General features: G+C 42.1%; 2 protein-coding genes across 7 annotated transcripts in view; both read right to left on the bottom strand.

Moving 5' to 3' along the window:
• Positions 1 to 8384, bottom strand: part of amot (angiomotin) — a 37230-nt gene extending 28846 nt beyond the window's left edge. For 4 of the 6 annotated variants that reach the window (XM_062536480.1, XM_062536479.1, XM_062536485.1 and 1 more), the window contains exon 1: positions 5968 to 6212. The gene's annotated coding sequence lies outside the window, so the exon portion shown is untranslated. Of the gene's footprint in view, positions 1 to 5967; positions 6213 to 8373 lie in introns of those variants that run through there. The other 2 variants (XM_062536486.1, XM_062536483.1) reach the window with 1 other exon arrangement.
• Positions 8385 to 9749: 1365 nt separating this feature from the next.
• On the bottom strand, positions 9750 to 22681 carry pgk1 (phosphoglycerate kinase 1). Its single transcript, XM_062536478.1, has 11 exons — positions 22522 to 22681; positions 20596 to 20646; positions 20223 to 20378; positions 19816 to 19960; positions 18269 to 18372; positions 17954 to 18073; positions 16491 to 16605; positions 13578 to 13757; positions 12953 to 13130; positions 11198 to 11296; positions 9750 to 10607 (listed from the first exon to the last, which is right to left on the bottom strand). The coding sequence occupies exons 1-11, from the start codon at positions 22584 to 22586 to the stop codon at positions 10567 to 10569; spliced, it is 1254 nt and encodes a 417-aa protein (XP_062392462.1). The 5' UTR covers positions 22587 to 22681; the 3' UTR covers positions 9750 to 10566.
• Positions 22682 to 25108: the final 2427 nt, after the last annotated feature.

Raw genomic sequence — 25108 nt, 5'->3', positions numbered from 1 at the left:
AGGAGAACCCTCGGCTATTGACTTCATTCCCTTTTTTTTCCCCTCCTGCATCGTAGAGGCCATCTTGCTCACGTTTCACTTACGAGAGCGACAAGCAGTCTACGGCACTTTTCGTCCCCTTTTTCGGTCTCCCAACCCCCACCACTATAGAAACACACACAGAAACACACACACACACTCTCTCTCTCTCTCTCTCTCTCTCACACACACACACACACACACACACACACACACACACTCTCTCTCTCACTCTTCCTCCTCCTCTACTCAAGGGTCCTTCTGCTGTCCTGCCAATAACAGAACACTGTCCTCCTTAGCCACTGGCAAGAACTACAGAAAAGTATTTTGGCATTCCAGTAATAGCAGGGGTACTGTGACCCTGCTGACCCCCAATGGCACTGCAGAGGGACAGGGAGGGTTGGCAGGGGGCTTTGGTGATGTCCAAGATGGCATTTGACCTCCACAGACCCCACTTCAAGCAGCCCTCGGCTACAGCTCATCTGAGATTTACTCCCCATGGACGCCTTCCAGTGGTTTAATCAACGGCAGAGGGTCATCTGAGGTTGGAGTATGAATGCCATCTGATATGACTACACTGGACCTGATTGTTGTGGTCGCTTAGGAATGAGTCTTTGTGTGTGTGTGTGTGTGTGTGTGTGTGTGTGTGTGTGTGTGTGTGTGTGTGTGGGCCTTTCAGGTCCTTCGCCTTGTTACAGGAACTAAAGAGTTGTTGAACTATCCAGAAGGAGAACAAAAGGAGAGTGTGAATAGGAGATACTCTTAAACATATTTGCGGTTTTCTTTACCAGCACTAAGGGAAAGGGAAATACAAAAATGACTAAATTAGTCACACATATCATACAGTCATTCTGGTTCGTTTTCGGTCAAGTTTCTTTTGTCTTTTTTCTTCCTCCTTACCATCACTGCCATGAAGTGAAGAGGCTGTGTCAGTTTTAAGGTCAGTTCAAATAACTTAGAGACTTTCCCTGTTAGCGGTGGTGATGTTTTCAAAGTCTGTCCTTGTGTCTTTAAAGCTCAATTTTCCGAAAGCTCTCTCGGCCAGCTCATTACTGTGTCTCAACATATAAAGACAAAATGCTAGTTCTCATCAAGCTGTGGAGCCTGCACTTGACCTATACGGACTTGTCTAACTCTTTAATCTTTACGGCCCTTGTTACTTTGATGGAAAGGCACGTACAGTTCCTGAGTTCCTGGGAGAAAAAAAAACAGTTCCTTTAAGTCCCAACGGCAAAATAGGGACCCATATAGAGGCAAAGACATGAGACGATGTTGGGGGAAGGGTGAAGAGGTGGAGGTGACATTCGGAGCAGTCATGCAGAGATCACAGGCAGCAGCCAGAATGGCACCACTACCAACACAGGAAGGAGCCGGAAGGGAGAGCTATTTTTTTATGCCAACTAAATCACTTCATGAACTGGCCGTGACAGGGGTGTATTACTTCACATGAATGAATTAAGGAAACAAACACGGTGATTGAAAGTCGGGGAGGTCTAGTTGGTCTGAGATGATTTTGCTCTGTTTGATCGAGTGAATAAGGAACAGAGAGTGAGCAAGCGAGCAAGCAAATGAGAGAGAGAGAGAGAGAGAGAGAGAGAGAGAGAGAGAGAGAGATTATGTGAGTGGGTGGGTGGGTGAGAGCAAGAGGAAGGGGGGAGCAGGGGCTTTTGGGAAAAGGAGGGGGAGGGAGGAGTGAGAAACACATGGCAGGAACCAAGCAGGAAATGCAACATTCCAATCTGGGAAGGCCAGGCACTACGAGAAGACTACTGGGAGAGAGAGATGGAAGGAGAAGACAGAGGGGGAGAGAAGGTAAGAGAGTTTGAGGGATGCTGGGAAGTCTCCCTCTCTCTCTCTCTCTCTCTCTTTCCCTGTGTGTGTGTGTGTGTGTGTGTGTGTGTGTGTGTGTGTGTCAGAACTGAGGAGTTTCTCTCCGTGTCCATTACAGTCTGGAACATGCTAACAGTGTGCAACTGAGGGAGAACTAGGCCAAGAAACTCTGACACATCAATGCTCTCTCCCCCTCTTTCTCCCTCACTCTCCCATTTCTTTTCCTTCCACTTCTTCTTCGTGTTCCACATCAGTCTCAAACCCCCACTGCCCAGCTTTTTAGTTTACACCGGACTTGCCAGGAGATTGATTTGAAGACATGGCGCATCAATTTTTTAGGACAAGAAAACAACTTCCAAAGGCATAACAATCATTTTACACTATCACATTCTGGGGATAGATAAATAAGGATTTCAACATCTGGTTTGAGAAGACAAGGCATCTAAAAGATGTTGTCTGAACCTGGTCTTTGATTATCCTTCGAAGACCATGAGAAACCCTTCAGAGAGGCCCGTCTCAGGGAGAATGTTAACTGAATGAGGATGATTACATAGTGTTTACAGTGGATTCATACAGACTTGGTCACTGAGATGGTCTCAAGAATGATACAGAATTACTCATGAACGATCTCGGCATTCATTCTAGTGATATTAACAATGTTGCCATTGATGTAAAATGATATACTCTACTACTCTACTACTTGATTTATGTATGTGCCAACCATGCTTTTTGATATAGCCTTTACATCTTTCCCGTGCCAAATTCTAACCATGGAAACATATCACTTCATTCCACAATTCCACCAAAATCAGTCTTATGTTTATGAGTATGAGAGTTTTACGTTTCGGAACGTCTAACTCATTCGACCCCCTAACTGAACCCCATCACACACACACACACACACACACACACACCACACAACTCCTGCCAAATTTCTGTATTGTGGTCAGCCCCTACCAAATAACCACCACTTCAACCGAATGGCAGCCCTCCCTGACTCTAACCCAAGCAGGCGGAAACACAGGGCTTTCTCTCCCCTGTCCAAACGCTCCATCACAACAGCACCAGCTCTCGCTCCCGCTCCCAATCCGTCCCCCCATCCCCATACTTTAATGGGAAGCATGTGCCCTGCTGAAGATGAGATTTCTCTCCATCTCGGTCCCTGATGCCACTGCAGCTTTCTGTGAATTCCATGTTGAATAAACATGGAATTATGAAATTACATTTTAAAATTAAATTAAAAGTTTAATCACGCACATCCATATTATTTGGGTGCAGGATCAAAAATATACTGTTAAAAGAGAAGTGAAGATCTGCACACCCTTTACCCTTTACATCAAGGAGCCCTCACACCCATATACTTTGATTGCTTTGTCTTGAGGGCAAACTCAACTGGCAGAACATCAGAACCAACTTCCATGGTCTTCTTACTAAATAATTTCACTCAAGCACCTACTATACCCATCATAATAAGAAGGGTTCTAACGGCATGGGAGTTATGCCCAATGCACAGTCTCACATCTGCCCCGTGTGATTATTTGTAATAGTGCAAATAGGCTGGCTGGTGTAGTGATTAGCTTCCAAACATTAACTTCAATCCAGGCTACTACATGCGTTTGTTTGTTTGTCATGTGATCTACGTGTATGCATCTGTTGATTAAACCATTAAAGGTCATCATGGCTCCCAACAGACCATGACTTGTAGAGCTTTCATAAGCATAAGGGACTGTTTGACAGAAAACTGAGACACCAGACACCTCAGCTGTAAGCCCTGTGGCACATCTGTAATTGGCTACTGTTGGCAGAAAAAGTCCATTGCCATGGCTACAGACGTACAAGGTGACACATCCTCCTTGAGAGCTGATGAATGCCGTGATGAACGTGTGGTGAGACACCAGACCCCACCCTGACTGCAACACAGTGACACATTCCACCCCCAATGGTGTCCACAGAACATTCAGTCCAGAAGCTGCTGTTGCTGCTGCTAGTGTGTGTGTGTGTGTGTGTGTGTGTGTGTGTGTGTGTCTGTGTGTGTCTGTGTGTGTGTCTGTGTGTGTGTATGTGTGTTTGTGTCTAAAATATGCAAATGTGTGCTGCACAATGTGTGGTTCTGACAGACAATACTGTATTACAGATTTGACCTTTATTCTGCAGAATGTCCAAAACCCACCACATGGTGGTCTCACATGACATCAACGACCTATGACAAAAGAATGACTGCTGGCGAAACCAGAAACTGTGAATCAGAATGTGACTTACACACAGAAAAATAATAGCCTAAAGAAGGAGCTGGTTGAAGTTAATACGTTTGTGTGGGACTCTATATGTCTGCAAGGAAAAAAAGAAAAATGCAAAATGGGAATGTTTTGTGTGAATATAACACTCTGAAAGCTATTCACTTATGTTGTATACTCTAACTGTTGTAATCTTATCTATGAAAATAGCATTTTTAAAATGTAATGCATAATAAAAACCCTTGATCTTTTAGCTGGGTTGTGAGAAGGGGGGAGAGAAACTAAAATGCTTTTCGGAAAGAAGGCTCTCCGAGCCTGAGTCAGCAGAGAAGACTTTGGCTCCACACTCGAGAGAGAGAGAGAGAGAGAGAGAGAGAGAGAGAGAGAGAGAGAGAGAGAGAGAGAGAGAGAGAGAGAGAGAGAGAGAGAGAGAGGGGAGGTGGAGGAAACGGGATGGAAAGACGAGAGAGAGTCAGAGACATTCTTTCACTCTGAGTCAAGGCAGCTAGAGTACTTCTCCAGTGGGCATTCACTACCTCTACAAGCAGCCCAAACAAAGCCCAAAGCCACAGGTCTCTTTCACACAATGTTCTGAGGAAAGAAATGGGGAACGCAGGAAAAGAAACAATAGTCAATTAGGCATTGACGATAAATGCCTGAGATAGTCGTTGCTATATAGGCACGTCTTTGAAGACAGTTCTTGTAAAAATCCTTACAGGGACCAATCACTTGTTTGAAAAATAAAAACAATTGAAATGAGAAATAAGACAGGCCTAATTGTCTCAAACCAAATTATGCATTTAAGCATAACGTGTGAGGTAAAACAAAGAAAAAGGTTCATTTGCATTTTACCAAAATCACAGGAGTAGGCTATTCAAAACCATCACTATAACCCCAAAACCTAATAAATGCAAAGCATGCTGTACACATGAGCCTGCATGAATTGTGACTAAACCTAAAACCTAAAAGAACTGCACTGGCACAATGGCACAGTTTCGCCATGGGTCTGCTAGACAGTTATCTATCGCCAAAGTTTCTTTTTCTCCCTCATGGAACTCGTGGAGTTGCGTCTTGTGTGGCTATCAGTGTCCCCAGGAGACAAGACATGTTGGCTGGAGGACCATGGTAACCTCCATGCGCTCCAACTTAACCTATCGATTGATTTGGAGTCACTGCATGCCAGAGCAGACTGCTTCAAAGGCCCAGCCAATAGCCTACTTATCTTTGGGGTCTGTCTGAATGTTAGGAGATCAAACTTGCAAAGATAAAGAGTGAGGTCAGTCATTTAAATACATAAGATAAACGGACTTGCTCACCCAAAAGACCTACGCAACAAAATTGATGGGCTATAATAATCATAAGCTTTGATCATCTGTCAAGGGTCTAACACTCACAAACAGTCTTCATGAAATGCAATAAAATGTGGAGATATTTGCAATACTCTTTGAAACAGCTGACCTACTTTATCAGTGCAAAATCATTCCTGGAGACAGCTGGGATGAATGAGAGGCATATTGCCGCAACTGTGGCAGTGGGCTCCCAGAAATCGTAAACATCAGCATGACCATGCAAATGCCATGTTAGCCAGGAGTCCAGCTGCTCGAGCCTCTAGCATAATAAAAACTAACACTTCAAAACAAAAACTAGACATTAACACATAGTTCATAATGGAGCATCATCACTGGTATGTCTGACATGAAAAGTCGTGGGACATGAAAAGTCATAAGACCGAAAGTAGCCTACACATCAACTGGATAGCCTAAATAATGAAAGGCATGGCGTAACCTAAACATTGCTGCCTATAAAATAGTCAATATAATTAGTTACACGACTAGATTATATTGTCGACCTAAGACACGAAACTAAGTAGTGTACATAGGCCTACCTTTCAATGAAATCTGATGTCGGTATCCCCCGTCTTGGTGAACCGCTGTAGGACCCGGTTACTTTCTTCCATCGATTCTGATTTTATCAAAAATGCGCGCACATTCCAAAACGGAGCACTTGGTATTGTTTACAAAGATAATCCAAGTAGTTTGAAATGCTCCCCTCGAGTTGTACATGCACCTTCCTCCAAATACAGCATTATTCCGACAACCCGTTTCATATTTTCAGTTGTTCAAAAGTTCAGGAATGTCTTTTCCACTAGATTGCGCTATGAAGAGAATGCATGAAAGGACTGCCCCCTTTCACAAACCGCAAAGTCGCAGCAGCAGCAAATTCATGCTCCCAGGCCGGACACAAGCGCAACCCCCAACCCCCTAGCTAGAAAGTTTAACGGAGTCCAAAGTTTTTTAAGGTGGGGACTTCCCTCCTTCGGAGTCCGCTATAGGAGGTCAGTCAGATATGCTTGCGTTGCCGTTGGCTTTTAGAAACGTCGCTCAGGCATTAAACAAAAATTGACAAAAGCCCTTTGTGCGTTTAGATCAGCTTCTGGGGGCCGCTAGAATGCCTTGTCGAGGCAGATAGGCTATCTGGTTATCCCATAGGCCTTCGGTAAACTGACAGCACCGGTCGTTGTGCTGTAACATAATAAGGCTGCTGGGCCATAGAGTTGAACATAACGGTATATTATAGCAGGAAATGTAGAGTTAACACACTGCATAGGGCCCACATGGAAGCAGGGTATGAGGGTCCCGGTAAAATTAACAAATATGTTCACACAGGATGTCTGACATTTTGATGAGGAGCCAAGGCTAATAAGCTACAGCGAATATTTTATGTTGTGCCAGAGGTGATAATTTTCATCTTAATGATGCTGGATATTTATTACAAAACAAACAAATAAATAAAATGCTTAGACTTGAAATAATAGGCCAATTATTGATCACATGGAATATTTTTTAAAATATCAATGTGCATTGAAAAAAGGGTGTGTGTGTCTGTGGGGTACACAGAATGTAGGCAACAATATAAACTCCAACTAAACTTTTAAACTCCCACTTCCTCAGTTCCTTCCATTGTCTCATATTATTGATCATTTTTCCCCCCAATCACAATTGTTTGCAACTAATACTCAACTGATACATTCAAATTTAGTTCATGTATATGGATTATCTTATTTAGCCCTATAAATAGATGATTTAGGCTTTATTTTGTGATTTAATTGGGAGAAACATCTAAACTATGAACTGACTTTACATTCCTCCATTATCCAGAGGCAGAATTTACTGGGTCAAGAAGAAAACAAACACTTTATTTTAACACTTAATCATCTACCTAATGAAACAGTGCTGCAATTATCTGGAGGTGTCACACATGAGGGCAATCTACTTCAATCAAAATACACATTTGGTTTACAATTGCTGTAACCATGCTATTTCTTTAATCTGTTTCTCTTTCCCTTTGATTCTTGGAGGACAGTCTTATTGTCATGTCTTCGTCCGTAAATACTGCATGTTTGTCTGTGTGTTGGGTATGTTTTTTTTTTTGGGGGGGGGGGGGGTTTGCCAAGTGAAGCACTTTGGTCTGAAATGTGCTAAATGTAACTTCCTTTTTCAACCTGGCATGCTTTCTGACATTTTAAATGCCACTGTTACAGCACACCATGGTTGAGCAATATATTTTTCTTAATCAATATTTTTGATGTAGGTAGATTTAGAGCTGTTATGTTAGACAAAATAACTATCAAAACCATGGTTCAAAACAACACTCCTGTGATAGCTTTCTGACAATTTCCCAGTCAGTCTGCCTTCAGCATCATTGACAAAGTGGCAATATATAACCTATTTTACACAGTGGGAAACCTGTACCCAACAATGAATTCCCCCCATTTGCTCACTTATCCTTTGCCAATAAGGGTTTTGAAACTGGGGGCCACAAATATAGCAGGAAAATTAAATCCTTCCACTTCTAATTATTAGTGTAGGTTGTCAAATAATTGTAGGCATTGTAGAATTATGAACACAACCAACCCCTTGCTATGGCCCCGACTTACAATGATGGCATGATGACATATTAAACATTACTGTGCTGCTCTATTCTGAAGGTATGATGCCATATTAAACATTGCTGTGCTCTATTCCGTTCCAACCCTTTTTGCTTGATTATAATGCTTCCTCTTTAGGATTCTTAACAAATGGAACAACTGTCAGTGTCAACTAGGTCTAGGTCACTAGAACAACAATCCTTCAGATGTAGGCTACAACACTGTAAGTCTAGGAAGCATTTCAGTCTTTAACAACAAGACCTGAGGAAATGCACATTTAATATATATGTCATAAGAACTTAGACACATGTGGCACCCAGTGGGACATTACACAATGATTATAGGCCTAAAGCTTATTCTCACCAAGTGTTGAGTCACTGATCTCCAAAAGATCCAGTCCAGAGACTGCATTTTCTGAAAACAAAAAGAACAAACATGAGCTAATGTAAACTCCAAGAACACTGTCAAGACATGCTCAAGGACATTTGCATCACTTAACATGTAGCCTATGTTGGTGTTACACTACCCTCTTGTGGAAAGAGGTAACATTACAACTGTCATAAACATAGCCTAGAGGGGAAAAAAACTTCATCCACTCATCCACTTCAAAAGTTGTCCGTTCCTTCTAAACATCTCATCGAACATGAAATATGGTTTAATAGCCTAACTGACTTACCCAAGAAACTTTGCGCATGTTCGGTAAAGCCAATGTGATTTATCCAAGCCGAAACCTCTTCTGGTGTCCAATGTTCCACAGAAATCATGTTTGCCCTCGTGTCTCCTCAAGTTTGAGGATTTGGGCTTTTGAATGAAAGATCAAGAGGAAAACACATGAGATAAGTTCTACTGACATATCAAATAAATCAAAATGGCAAAGAGCGACAGAGTGTGGACAAAGATCGTAAGCAATGATAGTCCCATTTTAATGAGGGGTTGTTGTTCCTCGCCGTTACAGACTGAAGCTTTGTTTTTAGACTGCTTGTTGCCATCGGCCTTGACATAGTTCGAAAATGTGAAAAGACCTTCACACATCACACCGAGGCTCGAGTGGTCTACAACCTGACTTCAGTAGCCTATCTTGCTTTTCACAAAGAAAAAAAATAGACTGTCTATTGACTATACGCCACCAGGTGAACACATCCAAGTAAAGAAAAATAGCCTTAGCTAACCATACGATGGATGCCCACTTGCCGATATTTCTTTCTAGAATAACTTTAAACCTTGACAAAGAACGGCAACAGGTTTAGAACTTACCGCCAATCAGTCGCTAAAGATAAAAAGTATCATTTTCGGCTTTCCGAGAGTGATGAATACACATCAAAAGCACACCTCTCCAGGTAAGGGTGGAGCTTGAGCGGACAGTTAGGCAGCGGCAGATGCATTGTTGGGACTGTAGTTTAAAACATAATTTGACAAAATCCGTGCGCTCCTTCAAGAGAAGCTGGCGCTCCACTCCACCCAAATCTGTAATTTCATGATGGTAAGGTTAGGCTGACGCTGCGCTCAAACGTCACCATGGGTACATAGCGCACACAAACCAGTCGTACAGTTCTGCATGGTTAAAATGAAACTGCATCACTAGCCTATGCTTAATTTAATTAGTCACATCAAACACAGATCGGATTCTTGTTGAAGATGACCGAGTTTGTTTTAGAACACATTCATCTCACTCTACCTCTGTGTTTGTATTGAAGTGCATAGGACAACATACATAGTAGAATAATGATTTCAATCACACGTTATTTGAGTATTGCACCAATACGTTTATTTCACAGAAGATTAATACAAATCTTCAAAGTATCTCCAATTGGGCCAGTGCATCTACAGTATCTTCCAAGCGTACACATTAGGACAACCACAACAAGCCCTACTGTTACAATATCCAACATCTGCATGGAGGCAACAAATACAAAATAGAAACTCTATTGAGTTAGAACACAGAACAACTTTTTTACGTCATCAGAAGGTGGTACACACCTCAGGCCTGATTGTTCATGAGACGCAAAAAGAAAGAAAAAAAGATAGACACACACACATACATACGCACAAGCACACACACAAACTAATACTTTATTTGCAACACCCATACACAGATGACCAACTCCCGATGTGCTATGGAAAGTCAAGAGATAAATAGCGGGGATGAACAACTGTTTTCTGAGGGACGTCTCTTCCTCTTCCTCCTCCTCCTCCTCCTCCTCTTTGCGAAACACTGCTGCAGCCATATGTAGTGCTGGCTGGTGGCCATCTGCCCGGAAACCGTGAAGGTGAAGCTCAAGGAGCACTTGAGGCAGAGAGACGAGGAGATCGGTCGAGAGACAGAAACACAATGCAGCGCCTTCCGCGGTTTCTCATCCATTAGTGCAGCGGTAGAGTAGCTATTGAGAGGTGTTGGTCATCGGTGTCCTCTCGCTGGAAAGATTGTGATGGTATGAATAAAAGGGTGTGTGTTTGTATGTATGCATGTGGGGGAGGGAGCAGGGGTGAGAGATGTACAGAGTGCATCTCTGGGGGTAAGTGCTTCCAAACTCTCAACAGGGACACGACTCGCTGTGCTTACGCACTGCTCAGGGCATCCACACCGGGCAGCACTTTACCTATAGAGTAAAAAAACAAAACAAACAAACATTTAGGATCAAACGGTCTCAAAATACTCTACAGTTAAACCCTACGGTAAACTAACCCACCTTTACAATCAAAATGATACCAAAACATCTTTTTAGTCTCTTCCTTATATCTACACAATGTAAGTGTAGTTAAAATTCTGTCAAGTCTATCCAGTGGGCAGAATAGACCTCTGAAGTTCGCCTACAAAAAGGATCCAAAGCTGCCATCTTTGCCCATATAAGGAGATCCGGGAGTTAATTGAAGCTAACTGCCTATGGCAAGTTGCATTGTAAGTTAGCTCTGGGGTAGCAAAGATCAAACTGTGCCGTCTTCACCTACCGAAGATCACAGTATCCACTAGATGTCAGTGGACAAAACTGTGTAGCGAAAAACGTCTGCATTTCCAATGTCATCATCCCCGTGAGAGTTTAACAGGTGCGATAATTGAAAAAACCCATGTTATTTTCCCATAGAAAAAATCTCAAGATACCGGATCTCCTTATTTGGGCAAAGATGGTGGCTTTTTTGTAGGCGAACTTCAGAGGTCTATTGTTCCCTGGCAGGAAGTGACATCACTCACCCTCCAGAAGCTCAAGGCTGGCTCCACCCCCTGTGCTCACGTGGCTGACCTTGTCCTCGGTGCCCCACTTGGCACAGCAAGTAGCCGTGTCCCCTCCACCTGCACAGGAGCCAAACAAGTGGTTGTTAAATAAACTGACACACACACACACTGACACAGACACAGACGTAATTTCAGCATATAGTTTTTAGGAGAGATTCATTGGACGTTCAGCTCCACCCTTGGTGTCTGAATGCTATAGGGACTCTTCCTGAAATGTTTTGCACAAGGCTTGGCCACTATAATTACTATTTTCTTTCAACCACACTTTGAGCCAGACTGTATTTTAAAAAGGGCCTGGTCACCCACAAGCCAGTGTGCATGTGAAGTGTCTATGTGTGGAGTTACTGAACACTGAACTCATGAGAGGCTCCACATGACTTGTGTTATTTCATTATGCTGCGCTAGTCCTGCCTGAAATCGAAGGCACAGTGGCCACAACGTTTTGGTTCGTTTGAGACAAACAAAAAAGTTTGTTTGCAAATACAACAGAGCACATATTGCATAAAATGTCTCAGTACAAAAGTTAAAGACCATTCACAATATATCCATGACAGACAATAGACTTCTTCCAAGTGTCCATGGTAACCTGGAGTTTGAATCTGACATGCGGTCATTGCCTGATCCCACCCAATCTATCTCTCCCACTTGCTTCCTGCCACTCTTCACTATTCCTGATGTTACTTCTGGGATTCCCAACAAATTAATTTGGTCCTACAAGTTCTACTAATTGGTCTCTAATGCGAGTACTCACAGGTATTTCTTATATACTGTAATTCACAACAAAACATCCGAAGGGTAGTGTTCTCCAACTCAGTTCAACTCAGTGTTAGAGGGGTCCATCTAGTGGCCATACTGCATTTATACAGAAAACTGATTCAAAATGGCTGCCAAAGTGTAACATATTTCCACTGCCTATTCTTCCCAGGCTGAACTTTTTTCTAGTAATAAGTCATTGAAGTGAGTATGAAAGACAACATGTTCAGTGTAAAAATAAAACAAGAGGGGTTAAAAGACCCTTTAAACCCTTTTCTGTTGGAAATCAGGACAGACCCATACAGAGCTACTTCAAGTGATCATGGTGCCCAGCAGTATTGTTAAGGGTACTGCAAGATCATGTTTCACCTCTTGTTTGGCAGCATGAAAAGACAAGACACAGCCCTCTTTCTCTAACTCAAATTTGCCACAGACTTGTCCGAACAGGTGGGAAATAAAATCACTGTGTACACTGTGAGCAACACCCAGGGAAAATATTTCATGAGTATTCCCTTCAGCATGCATGTGTGTAGCGTGTTTTACTGGGACTGGGGCCATGGGGTTTGGTCCACAGTCACTAATAATCTGCCTGATACCAACACAAATTACTTTGGAATTATTTTAAAAGGGGGTTGTTCAATAAAAGCTGGGTGAAATGTCCCTTGAATTTTTGTGACATGTGAACGATGAAAAAGTAGTCGTTCAAGCTCATCTTGGTTATTGAGCTAAGCCATATATTTTGTGCTCAGATTATGGGTACATAGGGCTAGTGGCGTGAAAAAGCAACAGCTACCCCTAAGGAAAACACACAGGCATTTGACCAAAAGGGCAAATTTAAGTATAGACAATTATACACGTATTTGCTGAATGGACCTCATTAATGGAAGGTGTAATTCACTGATCTGCACTCTGACAACCTGGATCTGTGACCCCTGCACTGTAACTTCAGTGACCTCTTACCGATGATGCTGACGCAGCCGGATTTTGTCACCTCCACCACCTTGTCCATCAGGTTCTTGGTTCCCTTGGCAAAGTTGTCCCACTCAAACACACCCACTGGGCCGTTCCACACGATCTGCTTGGATCTGCCCACTGCCTCTGCAAAAGCCTTTGAGCTCTCAGGTCCACAGTCCAGACCCTAAGCAGAGTAGAGAGCAGAGAGGACTGTAATCACATGGACATGCTTACAGTCTATGGAGTGGAATTGAGCTCCTCTCAAACAGGTTACGTCAAAAGCTAAACATATCTAAAAGAGTGGAGTTGTTGATAGTCAAAGGGTGAATGAGAAATACTGAATTTAAATGTCAACATTTTTGTAAGTTACTCATTAAAAAAAACAAAAAACAGTTGTGTCATTTTTGTTCTGACAGTAATTGGCACTGACCTATGGTGCAAATAACTTGCACCTCTGTGTACCACCCATCCGCATGACTGACCACTATTATTCAAGGTCTCCTCCACTATTCACATTCCATTTTCCCAAACTACCTATTCTCCCTTTTAGCACAACAGCTATAAAGCTATGCAAGCATCCCATTGTATGCGTGACATCCTTTGAAATCTGCAGAGCAAAGCATTCCCTCACCATCCAGCCGGCAGGAATGCCATCGGCCACTTTGGCTGTGCCTGTGGTTGCTTTCTCATCAAATTTCTCAGCAGTGACAAAGTCCGTGGGGAGGTTGATCTTCACTTTGTTCTTCTCAGCCTTTGCCATCAGGTCCTTGACAATTTTGGAACCCTCCTCATCAAACAGGGAAGTTCCGATCTATTGAATAAAAACAAACCATACCTTAAAATGAAAACCAGTCAGAACTGTACCATTCTGTTAATAATCAATCACTTTCTATTTGTTAAAACTGAAGCAACTCCAGACAAGTTGGGCACTTGAATAAGAACCCAAATTCTAAATAAATAAAACATATTTCCATAAAATGTGAATAAAAAAAGAATGTTATGATTTACAAATCAGGCCAACCCTATACAGTGCCTATAGAAAGTTATCATACCCTTTTGAAATAGTTACTTATTTTGTCTTACAGCCTGAAATCAAAACCCATTTTTAAAAAAATCTTTTCCAGTTTTATTAACAAATCTAGCTGTACAAGATCAAAATAATGAAAAAAAAGTCAACAGTTCTGAAAATTAATAAAAAATTAAAAACTAGAATAACAGGGTTGGAAAAGTCATCATACCCCTGACTTAATACTTTGTAAAGCTTCCTTTTGCTTTCATTACAGCCATCAATCTGTTTAGATATGCCTCTATTATAGCTTTGCACACCTAGATAGGGGAATATTTGCCCAATTTTCTGTGCAGAAATGTTAAAATTTAGTCAAATTCTGTAGGGAATGGCGATGGACTGCTCTCTTCAAGTCAATCCACAGATTTTCTATAGGATTTAAGTCAGGGCTCTGACTTTGCCACTCAAGGATATTCACCATCCTATCCTTAAGCCACTGCTTTGTTCTTTTGGCAGTATATGTTTAGGATTATTGTCGTGTTGGAAGGCGAATGACCTCCCCATCCTCAGCTGTCTAGGGGGGGACGCAGGTTTTCCTCAAGAATTTGGGTGTACTTGGCAGCACCCATTTTCCCTTCTATCCTGACCAATTGCCCAGTCCCCGCTGATGAGAAACATCCCCAAAACATAATGTTGCCCCCACCATGCTTCACACTAGGTATGGTGTGTTTTGGGTGTGTTTGGGTGTGTATACTGTGTTTGGTTAGCGCCTGGAGCTCAGTCCAAAAACTTCAATCTTAGTCTCCAAAAAGTTCAATCTTAGTCTCATCTGACCATAAAAGCTTTTTCCACATGGTAGCAGAATATTCCAGATGTGTTTTTGCACTGAACTCCAAGCGCAATGTTTGGCGAAAACCAACACAGTACACCACCCAAAACACACCATACCTAGTGTGAAGCATGGTGGGGGCAACATTATGTTGTGGGGATGTTTATTTTCAGCGGGAACTTGGCAATTGGTCAGGATAGCAGGGAAAGTGGATGCTGCCAAGTACACCCACATTCTTAAGGAAAACCTGTGTCCCTCTCCTAGACAGCTGAGGATGGGGAGGTCATTCGCCTTCCAACACGACAATAATCCTAAACATATACTGCCAAAAGAACAAAGCAGTGGCTTAAGGATAGGATGGTGAATATCCTTGAGTGACAAAGTCAGAGCCCTGACTTAAATCCTATAGAAAATCTGTGGATTGACTTGAAGAGAGCAGTCCATCGCCATTCCTTACAGAATTTGACTTCATTTTAACATTTCTGCACAGAAAATTGGGCAAATATTCCCCTATCTAGGTGTGCAAAGCTATAATAGAGATATATCCAAACAGATTGATGGCTGTAATGAAAGCAAAAGCAAGCTTTACAAAGTATTAAGTCAGGGGTATGATGACTTTTCCAACCCTGTTATTCTAGTTTTTAATTTTTTATTAATTTTCAGAACTGTTGACTTTTTTTTCATTATTTTGATCTTGTACAGCTAGATTTGTTAATAAAACTGGAAAAGATTTTTTTAAAAATGGGTTTTGATTTCAGGCTGTAAGACAAAATAAGTAACTATTTCAAAAGGGTATGATAACTTTCTATAGGCACTGTATTTCATTGAAAATAGTTCAGGGACTATTCAGGGAGACAGACTATTCAATAGTTCAACATATCCAACCTGTTATCAGTTCAAAACTCAGTATTCATGACGTTGTAGAGGTGCATCAGTGCCTAGGACATGTTGCACTTTGGCAAGGCACAAATAATTCTGAATGATGTACACAGATCTTGAATATTTCAGGAAAAAATAATTGTGCCCATATGTAAACAGTAATCTCCACAGAGGAAGAGTCCAGGTGCTAAAATGATCTGTCAAATTAGGTGCATCATAGAATTTAAAATATATATATATAAAGAACAAGAAGAGCCCAGACTGCTGAGCAGCTGAAATCCTATATTGGGCAGGAATGGGACAAAATTTCATTTTCAGAACTCTAGCAACTGGTCTCATCAGCTCATAAACATTTAGATGTTGTTAAATGAAGAGGTGAAGCAACACAGCGGTAAAAATGCCTCTGTTCCAGAGACGTGTTGCTGGCTAAATGAAATTATATTTAAGAAATAACTGAATACCATTTCTCTCTTTCAACAGCTGATAAGTTGTCTTTGAACAATTCTCAATTAAATATAGGTTTGACATGATTTGTGAATTATAGCATTCTTTTGATAATTCGCATTTTAAAAAGCGCCCCAACTTTTTGGGAATTCGGGTTGTATACGGTTACGGTATTTGGCACCATCAACAGTAGGGCTACGTTATTTCACAGGAAACTTTGAAACCACAAGACAAGAGGCTACAATATAACACTGCTATGATCACTGTAGTGCTGCTTGGCCTCACATCCAACACCATTCCCTAAACATTCATGAATCCTTCCATTGAGTCTCTTGGGAGGGTACAACAACAAACCCAGGAGTGTCCATTCTTCCTCACCAACTCACCTCCATGTTGTTGAGGACCTTCAGGAAAGTGAAGGCCATGCCACCACCAATGATCATCTCATCGACTTGGTCCAGCATGTTGTTGATCAGCTGAATCTTATCTTTGACCTTAGCACTGAGGAGAAAAAAAACAGATCAAAAGGCGGCAAGTTCATTATGTGCACAAAACTTTTTATTACAGTCAGTAACAATCTCATTCTGATGAGTCAGAGAAGCAGCTCTAAATTATATACATTTGAAGATGATTTTTAGGGGACAATAATTTACCAAAACTTGCACCAAAAAATAAAACATGGGCAGCCAGCCTTAAGCCCCTTTCAGCTTCTCTTTTTGAGTTTACTTTCTGCCTTAATATATTGGCGCCTTCATAGACAAAGCAAAGTTGCCTTGACTTTTTCTTAAGGAGCAATGATATGATGGACAGTACAAACCACCATTGCACAAGCAGTTTTATCAGCTGCCAGAGCAGCCAGTTCTGAAGCACGTGATCAGACACTAGCTGGAAGACCCCTGTACTTTAAAGCAAAAGGACAAAAAGAAAAATGCTGGGGGTCAACGCCTTTGTTGTCCAATGACCATGGGGGGAGTGAAGCTCAAAGATGCTGTTTGTTGCACAAGGCCGAGTACAAACGTGGACCTTGATACAGAGTCAAAGTCAACCAACTTGCATCGGCCTGTATGTTGTTGGTTCATACATTATGCATTTAGCCCTACCTACTGTAACAAAACATGGCATGGAAGTGCACATAAGCTACATTCTTCATTATTGTACTGACCAAATAATTGCAAAGTCACACAACAGATTGTTTTAATTGTGTGGTAGTTGGATTACACTTCGGCATGACCCAAAGCCTTAAATAAAGGTGACACTTAAAGCCTGCCATGTTGCTTTGCCACGCTGCTACAGTATCAGGAAGACAGCGAGAGGGGAGAATTACATAACCAGATAAAGAGTTCTATTCCTGGAAGGCCATTGAAGCACACTGGGGATTTATCCTCCGCTGATGTCCTCTTTAGGTAGAGCCAAGGAAGAGAGCATGTCCAAACGCTGACACATGCGTTTAAGTGCTGTTGCTTCCAAGGAGAGTCATCACATCTCCAGCTAATCACTATGACTTGCTCTTCATACAGGTTTGCTTAGTTTTAAAGCTAGATTCATTCTGTCCAAGTAGTTAATAAAGTCCAACATATTAATTTGAACAACTGGTTCAAAGTGCTTCATATTTATGATGGTAGTGATTTGCTACTTACTGAGTTTTGTTTATAAATAAATACCTAGTCTAGTGGTGCGATTTATTAGCCAAATGTTGGGGTCAATTGCAAGGGTACAGCCATGCACATGAGAGCAAACTGCTCTGATAGTCAATTTGACTGAAAGCTCCATTACAAAACGCAATGGCTTATATCAGGATGGTGGTTGACAAAGTACTGTAGTTCCCAGTGTAGGTTATGTTGCTACCTACCCTCCAAGGATGGCCAGGAAAGGCCTTGCGGGTTTCTCCAGTGCCATGGCGAAGTAGTCCAACTCCTTCTTCATGAGGAAGCCAGCGGCCTTCTGCTTCAGGTTCACACCCACCATTGAGCTGTGAGGGAGAAATAGAAAGTGGCATATCATTATCAGTAGCAAAATTATACTGCAACAACAACACAAGGGCGGATCAGGCGTCCTTCACTTGCTGGTGAGTAAAGGGAGGCAAGTGCAATAAAATACATTCTTTTTTTTAGATGAAATACAGTCCCATTTTTTGTTGATGTTGTTGTGCGCTGTATGCTTATACCTGTGTGCTCTGTGTGCGGTGCCAAAGGCATCGTTGACGTAGATATCTCCCAGCTTGGACAGGGAGGCCCTGAAGGAATCGATCTGCTCCTGAGATGCTTTGGTCTAAGAGCAGACAGAAGCAAACAATACAGATAAAAAAAAAAAAAGATTACTCTTTCAGACTCGGACCTGACACGATGCAGTACACAGCAGCACACCTGAAAACAAAGGCACAGATTACAAAAGTCCAAACACAATTCTTTCACACAAACATACGGGCATTTGTGGGGCGTTTTTGAGCGTTAACTTATGGGTAACCAGGTACGCCATGGTTTTTGGAGGTGCAAACAAACGCATCACCATGGAAATCATATAGGAAATGTGCCGTTACATCTTTTTTTAAGGCAATTTATGTGTATCATGTGGGTCATGTTAGCAGAGTTCAATGCAGCGTGAAACATCACAGGCGAGTTCAATGCCTTTGGAGACACAATTAAAATAGAGATTTCACAGTGCGAAGCTCCATGTCTCTCTACCAGTTCCTATGTGATTTCCATGGTTATGCACTTCCAAAAACATGGCGTACCCGGTCTGTGATGTAAGTTTGTGTGAACGAATTGACAAGAAGTAACTTTATGAGGAAATCATCTTCAGATCTTAAAGTTAACGGAAAGTTTTAACAGTCTCACTGCTGGGCAGTAACAGCTATGCCCATGTGCAAATCTCTAGCTATTTTATGATGACGGCAAGGGTCAGTGAGGTCAACAACACTGACACATGACATTCATAACACTTAGATTATGTGAAGGTCATATCACTACGTCTCTCTCTCTTAGTATGTAAAGGCTTTTCCCTTTAACATTCAGTGCAGAGTTACCTCTGTTATTTAGCATGGAAAGGGTGTGACCCTTCAACCCAGGGAGACAAAAAGGTCAAGGGCCTTCTGTGACATGCTCGTGCGCAGTAGTTCAATGGTTCACCAAGGCCAGGCATGCAGCCTTCAAGCGCGTGAACCCAGCAAAAAGGTCAGAGAACCAGCCATCTCTCAGCTCCCCTACCGCCCACCCTCCCCTCTCCAGCCAACTGCATGGGAGTGGAATACCAGCTGGGGCTCAGTGGACAGGAAAAGCAACACGCTCTGACCCAGACTACTATTCTAACCTTCAGACAAATGTCAAGAAGTCAACGTTATCGGGAGCAGTCTTACTGTACTCAGCGTTGCTGAAGAGCAATTTAGCACTTGGTCTTAACCACTCTCCTATAGGCTGAATTAAGGAGGGCAAATGTGTGATGAATGAACCTTAAAAGTCACTAGATTTTTAGTGTTTGTGGCAATCAGGAACTGTCCTTGAAACACACGTGAAGACCATAAATGTCAGTTCTATCACATGCATCTGATACTAGAGGAGTTCAATTTTGGTGCAATCAAGTATGGCCTAGGAAGTAATAGTGGTATCGCCTTGGCAGTTTAGGGAAGCCCAAAGAGAAGCCTGCGGATTTCTCTTCTGTTGCCCATTAACTGGCTGCAGGGCTTTGTGCAGGTTGAGCCAAAGCCGTGCCAATCACCTTGTTTCCGGAGGCGTCCTTGCCCTTGCCCTCCTCGGCCACGTGGAACCGCAGGTTCTCGAGCAGGATAACGGAACCATCAGCAGGGCTTGCACAAGCTTTCTCGACATCCGGGCCGACGCAGTCCTTCAGGAACGTGATATCCCTTTGTGAATTCACACAGAGCAGAACAAAATGCTAGAACATTGCTCAGAACTTATCAAGCAGTAGAACATTACATTTCTGGGTTACTGTCTCTTTATCAGAAAGAGGAAGTATCAACCCACTCCACACACAAAAAAAAATGCATTATTATTAACATTCCTGACCTCTAAAGTAGTTGAATAGTAAAATATAATCATGATGTACCATGTGTTATAAGTAAATGCTTGTGCCTGCTGTTTGCGGCCTCAGGTTCCCCCACTTACTTGCCCAGCAGTGTCTTCAGCTCAGCTGCCACTGGCTCCAGGGAGAACTTGTCAGGCATAGGGTTTCCATCAGGCCTGCCCAGATGGCTCATCAGAACCACTGCTTTGGCTCCGTGGTCCAGGCAGTGCTTGATGGAGGGAACGGCAGCTTTGATCCTGGAGGGAATTCAAACATTGTTTAGGTACAGACACCCCTTTAGATAGATAGATAGATAGATAGATAGATAAGATAGATAAGATAGATAGATACTTTATTGATCCCCAAGGAGAAATTCAAGAAATAATCTTTATCTGCACTACACATAGATTAAACCATCGAGAGGTGAAATATCAACTATAGCTGTTGAGGTGATGATATTTTCTTAACACTTACCTCTGGTTGTTGGTGATGTGCTTGTCCTTCATGGGCACGTTGAAATCAACCCTGAGTAAACAGTAGGAAATTCCATCATCACACTGATAATAGAACATCATCAGAAACCAGGTATACGTTTCATTTCAGTATACTTTGCTGCAAAGTATACTGAATTATACAAAGAGGCAGCAGACAAAAGGATGCCTAATGACTAAGAGAGCTGTGTCACTCCTCATCTCTGACTCAGCATTTCCCAATGCAGCACATGCATTATCAAGGGACAGCACAGGATATGGAAACTACAAATGCATTTTGACTCATATATGTCACTAAACCCACACAGAACAAAAAAACAGAAGCCTGTTGTGGCTGTTTATTTAAAGTGACTTCATTTCGCATGAAAGAGAGAGGTCAAATGTCCCTTCATTAGGCATACACAGTATGCCAATAGCTGCACATTTCCTCTCATTCAATTGTTAACATTTAGAACTATTGTAAACATTAAGACATTAAAGACATCTAGTTTGAATTCACACCTTGGGGCTAATGCATTGGAAACTAGCCAAGCTGTGACGATGCATTTCAGAGGACTCGATGTACTCACTATGTATAGGGCCACCACTGGATATGTGAGCAAGTGCGTTTTGCATCATGTGTGATTCCCTACACTACTACTGCATAGGACTTTGGAACAATATCGACTATGAATTGTTTACTTTTTTCAACCAATTAAATGATCGAGCCCCAAGAGACTACTCTGCCCACCGTTTCATGCCTGCGTGATAATTACTGATTGACAGAAGAGGCGTGACAGAATCGTCTTTGAGGAAGGGATTTTGGTGCTAATCCGATGGAGCATGCGGATAACGGTTCGGTACTACTTCTGTGTCATCCCGCTACTCGAGACGCATAGCACCTCGGTGGGTTTTGAGTCAGACACACACCGAGGCACGTTCGCACACAGTCACTCCGGGCAACCACCGATTACGTAAGCTAGAAACACTCCCCCATCCTGACCTGCAGGACTCACTGCTTCCATTTGGCCCGCGAAGCCGCGTTCTTTAACGTTTAAGGTGCGGCATTTATTTTATTGTAACATTGGTCATTAACTAAATATTAACATTGCTGAGCAAAAACAGACACTATTCTATCACCGCATAATCTGCGTGTTCTGGTTGCATCAGGTGCGAGATGGAGTGCCAGCATCTAGGCCTACTGGAGGCATCAGGTGTATTTTTCGGACACCAACAAACTGGGGTCCTACACTCCACTCCATGTCCACGTGCTTCAATACGCACACATCATATCTCAAAGACATCTTCGACTTTCGACAAAGAAAACGTCATTCATTCGCGATTTCGTAATCTTATCTGGTAACCTGCTATGATGACCTACCCTTCGCAGATGCATACAATGTAGAAGTCAAACAAAACAACATCTTGTCTCGTGTAAATTAAAAAATGGCTTTTATATTTGCGCAAGCATCCCTTTCCCGAACAGTAGGTTAATATCAAGGAAGTTACCGCAACATGGCATGGGCAAACGCAGTGGCCGTTTGACATTTGGAAAACAGGGTGTCCATTTTCACTTTGCTCTTGACTGAATGCAAAATACAGTCAGCCCTATATAATACGATGTATGCCGATGTTACTTTAGTGACGCTCAGTAAGTCAATAAATTGAAAATATTGGCAAAACGTGACTTTCGACACAACATCCACTTCCGGTACGTTTAACGTCACAACTAGTCTTGTCCTAAAAGCAAAAATGATGCTTAAGCGGCCTTATGCATCAAATTAGGCTACCTTACGGGTAAGATATTGGCAGCTAAGGATTCCTCGGATTCCATAACATAGGAATAATTAGTGGTGTGACAAGGAAAATCTACACCAAATGCACAAGTCGACATCCATCTATTTGTATAACGTTACCCGCAATTACATACCTCATGATGACACGCTTGCCCTTCACGTCCACCTTATCCAAAGTGAGTTTATTTGACAGAGACATTTTGGATGTTAACTTGTTCTTGCGCTGCCGTGATCCCTTGTGTTCTCAACCTCCGTTGCAGATGGGCACTTCCCAACTGTGTATGACCTTAACGCAGTGAGGATTTCATGTGCTTGCGGAGTCAATCTAAAACGCCCACTGCACTCCTGGCGTAGACCATTGGATGATTTCAAAGCCAATCATAGAGGTTTAAGACGACAGAGGAAGTCACGTTCACCTCAGTAGAATATATATGACAAGTGCACAGTCCTGTCCAGTCTACTGGTGGGTGGTAAATAAAGTGACAACGATGTGCAAGGCAGGCTACCATCGGAGACGCACGTCCACCATGGGCGATCATGGAATGTCAGAAAGGGTCTAAAAGCCTACAAAAACGTGTGCTGTAGGCCTATCCTTATAATTAATTAGCTGTGACTAGGCAGGCTACATTCTACGTCTCAAAATAGAATATGTTTGGCTACAAAATAGGCTATATTTTCTTTTTGAGTTAGTCAAAGTGTGACCATGTTTATATCCACCTGCTAATCTTTTATCCAGGGAATGCCACAGTAGCCTATTTGGCAATGTAAAGAGGGAAACACGTTTTAAGATTTATCTGGGAGATGTAGACACGCGACTTTGGTGCATTGGCATGCAGAGCCCATATCTATGGCAGTAGCCTTGGCTATGTCACAAATGAATCACTGTTGTTTGTGGCGGTATAAAAACGTCCACTAGATGGCAACCTAACATTATAGGGCACTAGATCTCCCTAGGGTGTCTCTAGATCTCAGAAGTAAAAAAAAAAAAAAAACATTCCATCTTCACCTGACCATTCTCTCAATATGTAGGCAAAACCTGGCCAATCTTGTGAGACCAGCGTAGTGCCACGATCACCATGTTTGTGTTCATATTCAAGGGTAGCTGAACATTATACATAGATTTACAATGGCTTAGTATACTAAGAATAAATTATTCATATCGGCTTAGTATACCATGTTTGAAGATATGCATTTCTTGTCCAATGCACATTTGGCATTTCATTGTCTGTTGAACTCAAATGTTTAGAAACTTTAAATGCTTCCTCTGGTTACCTTCCACAGGTTAGCCTACCCAGTTACCTTCCATCAGGTTGAATCCAATGCACCAGAGCTTGAATGTGGAGCTGGTGTGATCCCAAGTCCAGTGGGTGAGGAGTCCTGGAGCATTGTGAGGATGGTGGTGAGGCCCACTGAATGAGCATATACCTGGGGTGCCTGTCATTCGTCTTTTATATATCCTCCCTTCCTTCCTTGGTCCACTGATCTAGCTAGAGAATGATGGGGCGGCAACAATGGGATAGTCTATGCAGTGCGAGATCAGTGGGAACGAGTCTAGAGGACCGAGGATCGAGGATCGAGGAGGGATGTTGAGAGAGGCCCCTAGTGGTACACTGAAGCTGCTTATGTTTTCCATGTCTAATGGGTGTACAGTGGGTGGCTAGGGAGTCTGCTTATTATGTCTTACTGGTGAGGCCCTTGGAATTACAACGTTCTATCTGCATTCAGTAGTTCTGAGATATTGATATTGAGCTTCAAAGTTTTAGAATTCCATAGAGTTTTATTGATAAAGGAAACAAGCCTCTTTAGACGCAATGTCCAAACATGTTAAACACTTCAAGAAACACTTCATCTATAGCCTGACGTTGTCATGCCTCTGTACTCAGTTATTGTGCTGTCAATATATTGTACAACACACAATAGTGAAATCTACAGTTTTATTTCAGTTAACCTAACAGCCGGTTTGATTTGCATCTAGAGATGATCTTATGGAAAGTACCCCATGCCAATCTTTAGTTATGGTGAAGGATATGTGATGATGTGGGGCTATTTTAATTCCAAAGGTCAAGGGAACTTTATCAGGATGCATAGTACCCTGGATCCATGAAATATGCCCCCTGTATTTTACCGAAGAACATTTATTTATTTACATAAATAATACATTATTCATTCTCAAGTAAAATTGGTGTCCTTAAAGGTTTGACTTTTCTTCATCTTTTTAAATTGTGGCGTTAAGATCAATTTCCAAAAGATGTTTTTTATTCCTGTTTTCAGTCAACTTTAGCAGGGTTCATAAACTTTTATGAGCACAACTGTAGCTAACGAATTTGTGTTTTTATTCTTCTTTGAATATGACCCTCTGTCAGTTCTTGTAGATAGCATACAGTATATCAGCTCAACAGCACTTTTTAGTTAATTAGTGAATTAATTAGCCAATGGCAATGGCTTTCTTGATTGAGGCCCTATTCCATTCCACCCTCTCGTAAAACTCAATGATGTGATCTGGGAAAACCCATCACATCATGCAATTTTACCAACTTATGATTCTGATACCAGCAACATCCAAGATTTTGGGAGGATGGTATCCAGGATTTTGCCAGGGGACAGTGTCCAGAATGTTACTAGGATGGTATCAGAGTCATAAGTTGGTCAAATTTCCCCAGGGAGGGTTGAAACGGAGCAAAAATCAGGATTTTTGGGTGCACCATGGGTTTTCATATCACA

Source organism: Sardina pilchardus, chromosome 5 (genome assembly GCF_963854185.1).
Source record: "Sardina pilchardus chromosome 5, fSarPil1.1, whole genome shotgun sequence".
Taxonomy (NCBI): Eukaryota; Metazoa; Chordata; class Actinopteri; order Clupeiformes; family Clupeidae; genus Sardina; species Sardina pilchardus.
Note: the sequence above shows the minus strand (reverse complement) of the source record. Positions and strands in the feature narration are given on the sequence as shown.

What these genes read in the sequence shown, in the direction of transcription:
- pgk1 (XM_062536478.1), bottom strand. Translation starts at nt 22,586, where the DNA reads ATGTCTCTGTCAAATAAACTCACTTTGGATAAGGTGGACGTGAAGGGC. An exon ending in GGCAAGCGTGTCATCATGAG is followed by an intron (nt 20,647 to 22,521) that starts GTATGTAATTGC and finishes CTGTTTACTCAG; the next exon opens with GGTTGATTTCAACGTGCCCA. An exon ending in CACATCACCAACAACCAGAG is followed by an intron (nt 20,379 to 20,595) that starts GTAAGTGTTAAG and finishes AATTCCCTCCAG; the next exon opens with GATCAAAGCTGCCGTTCCCT.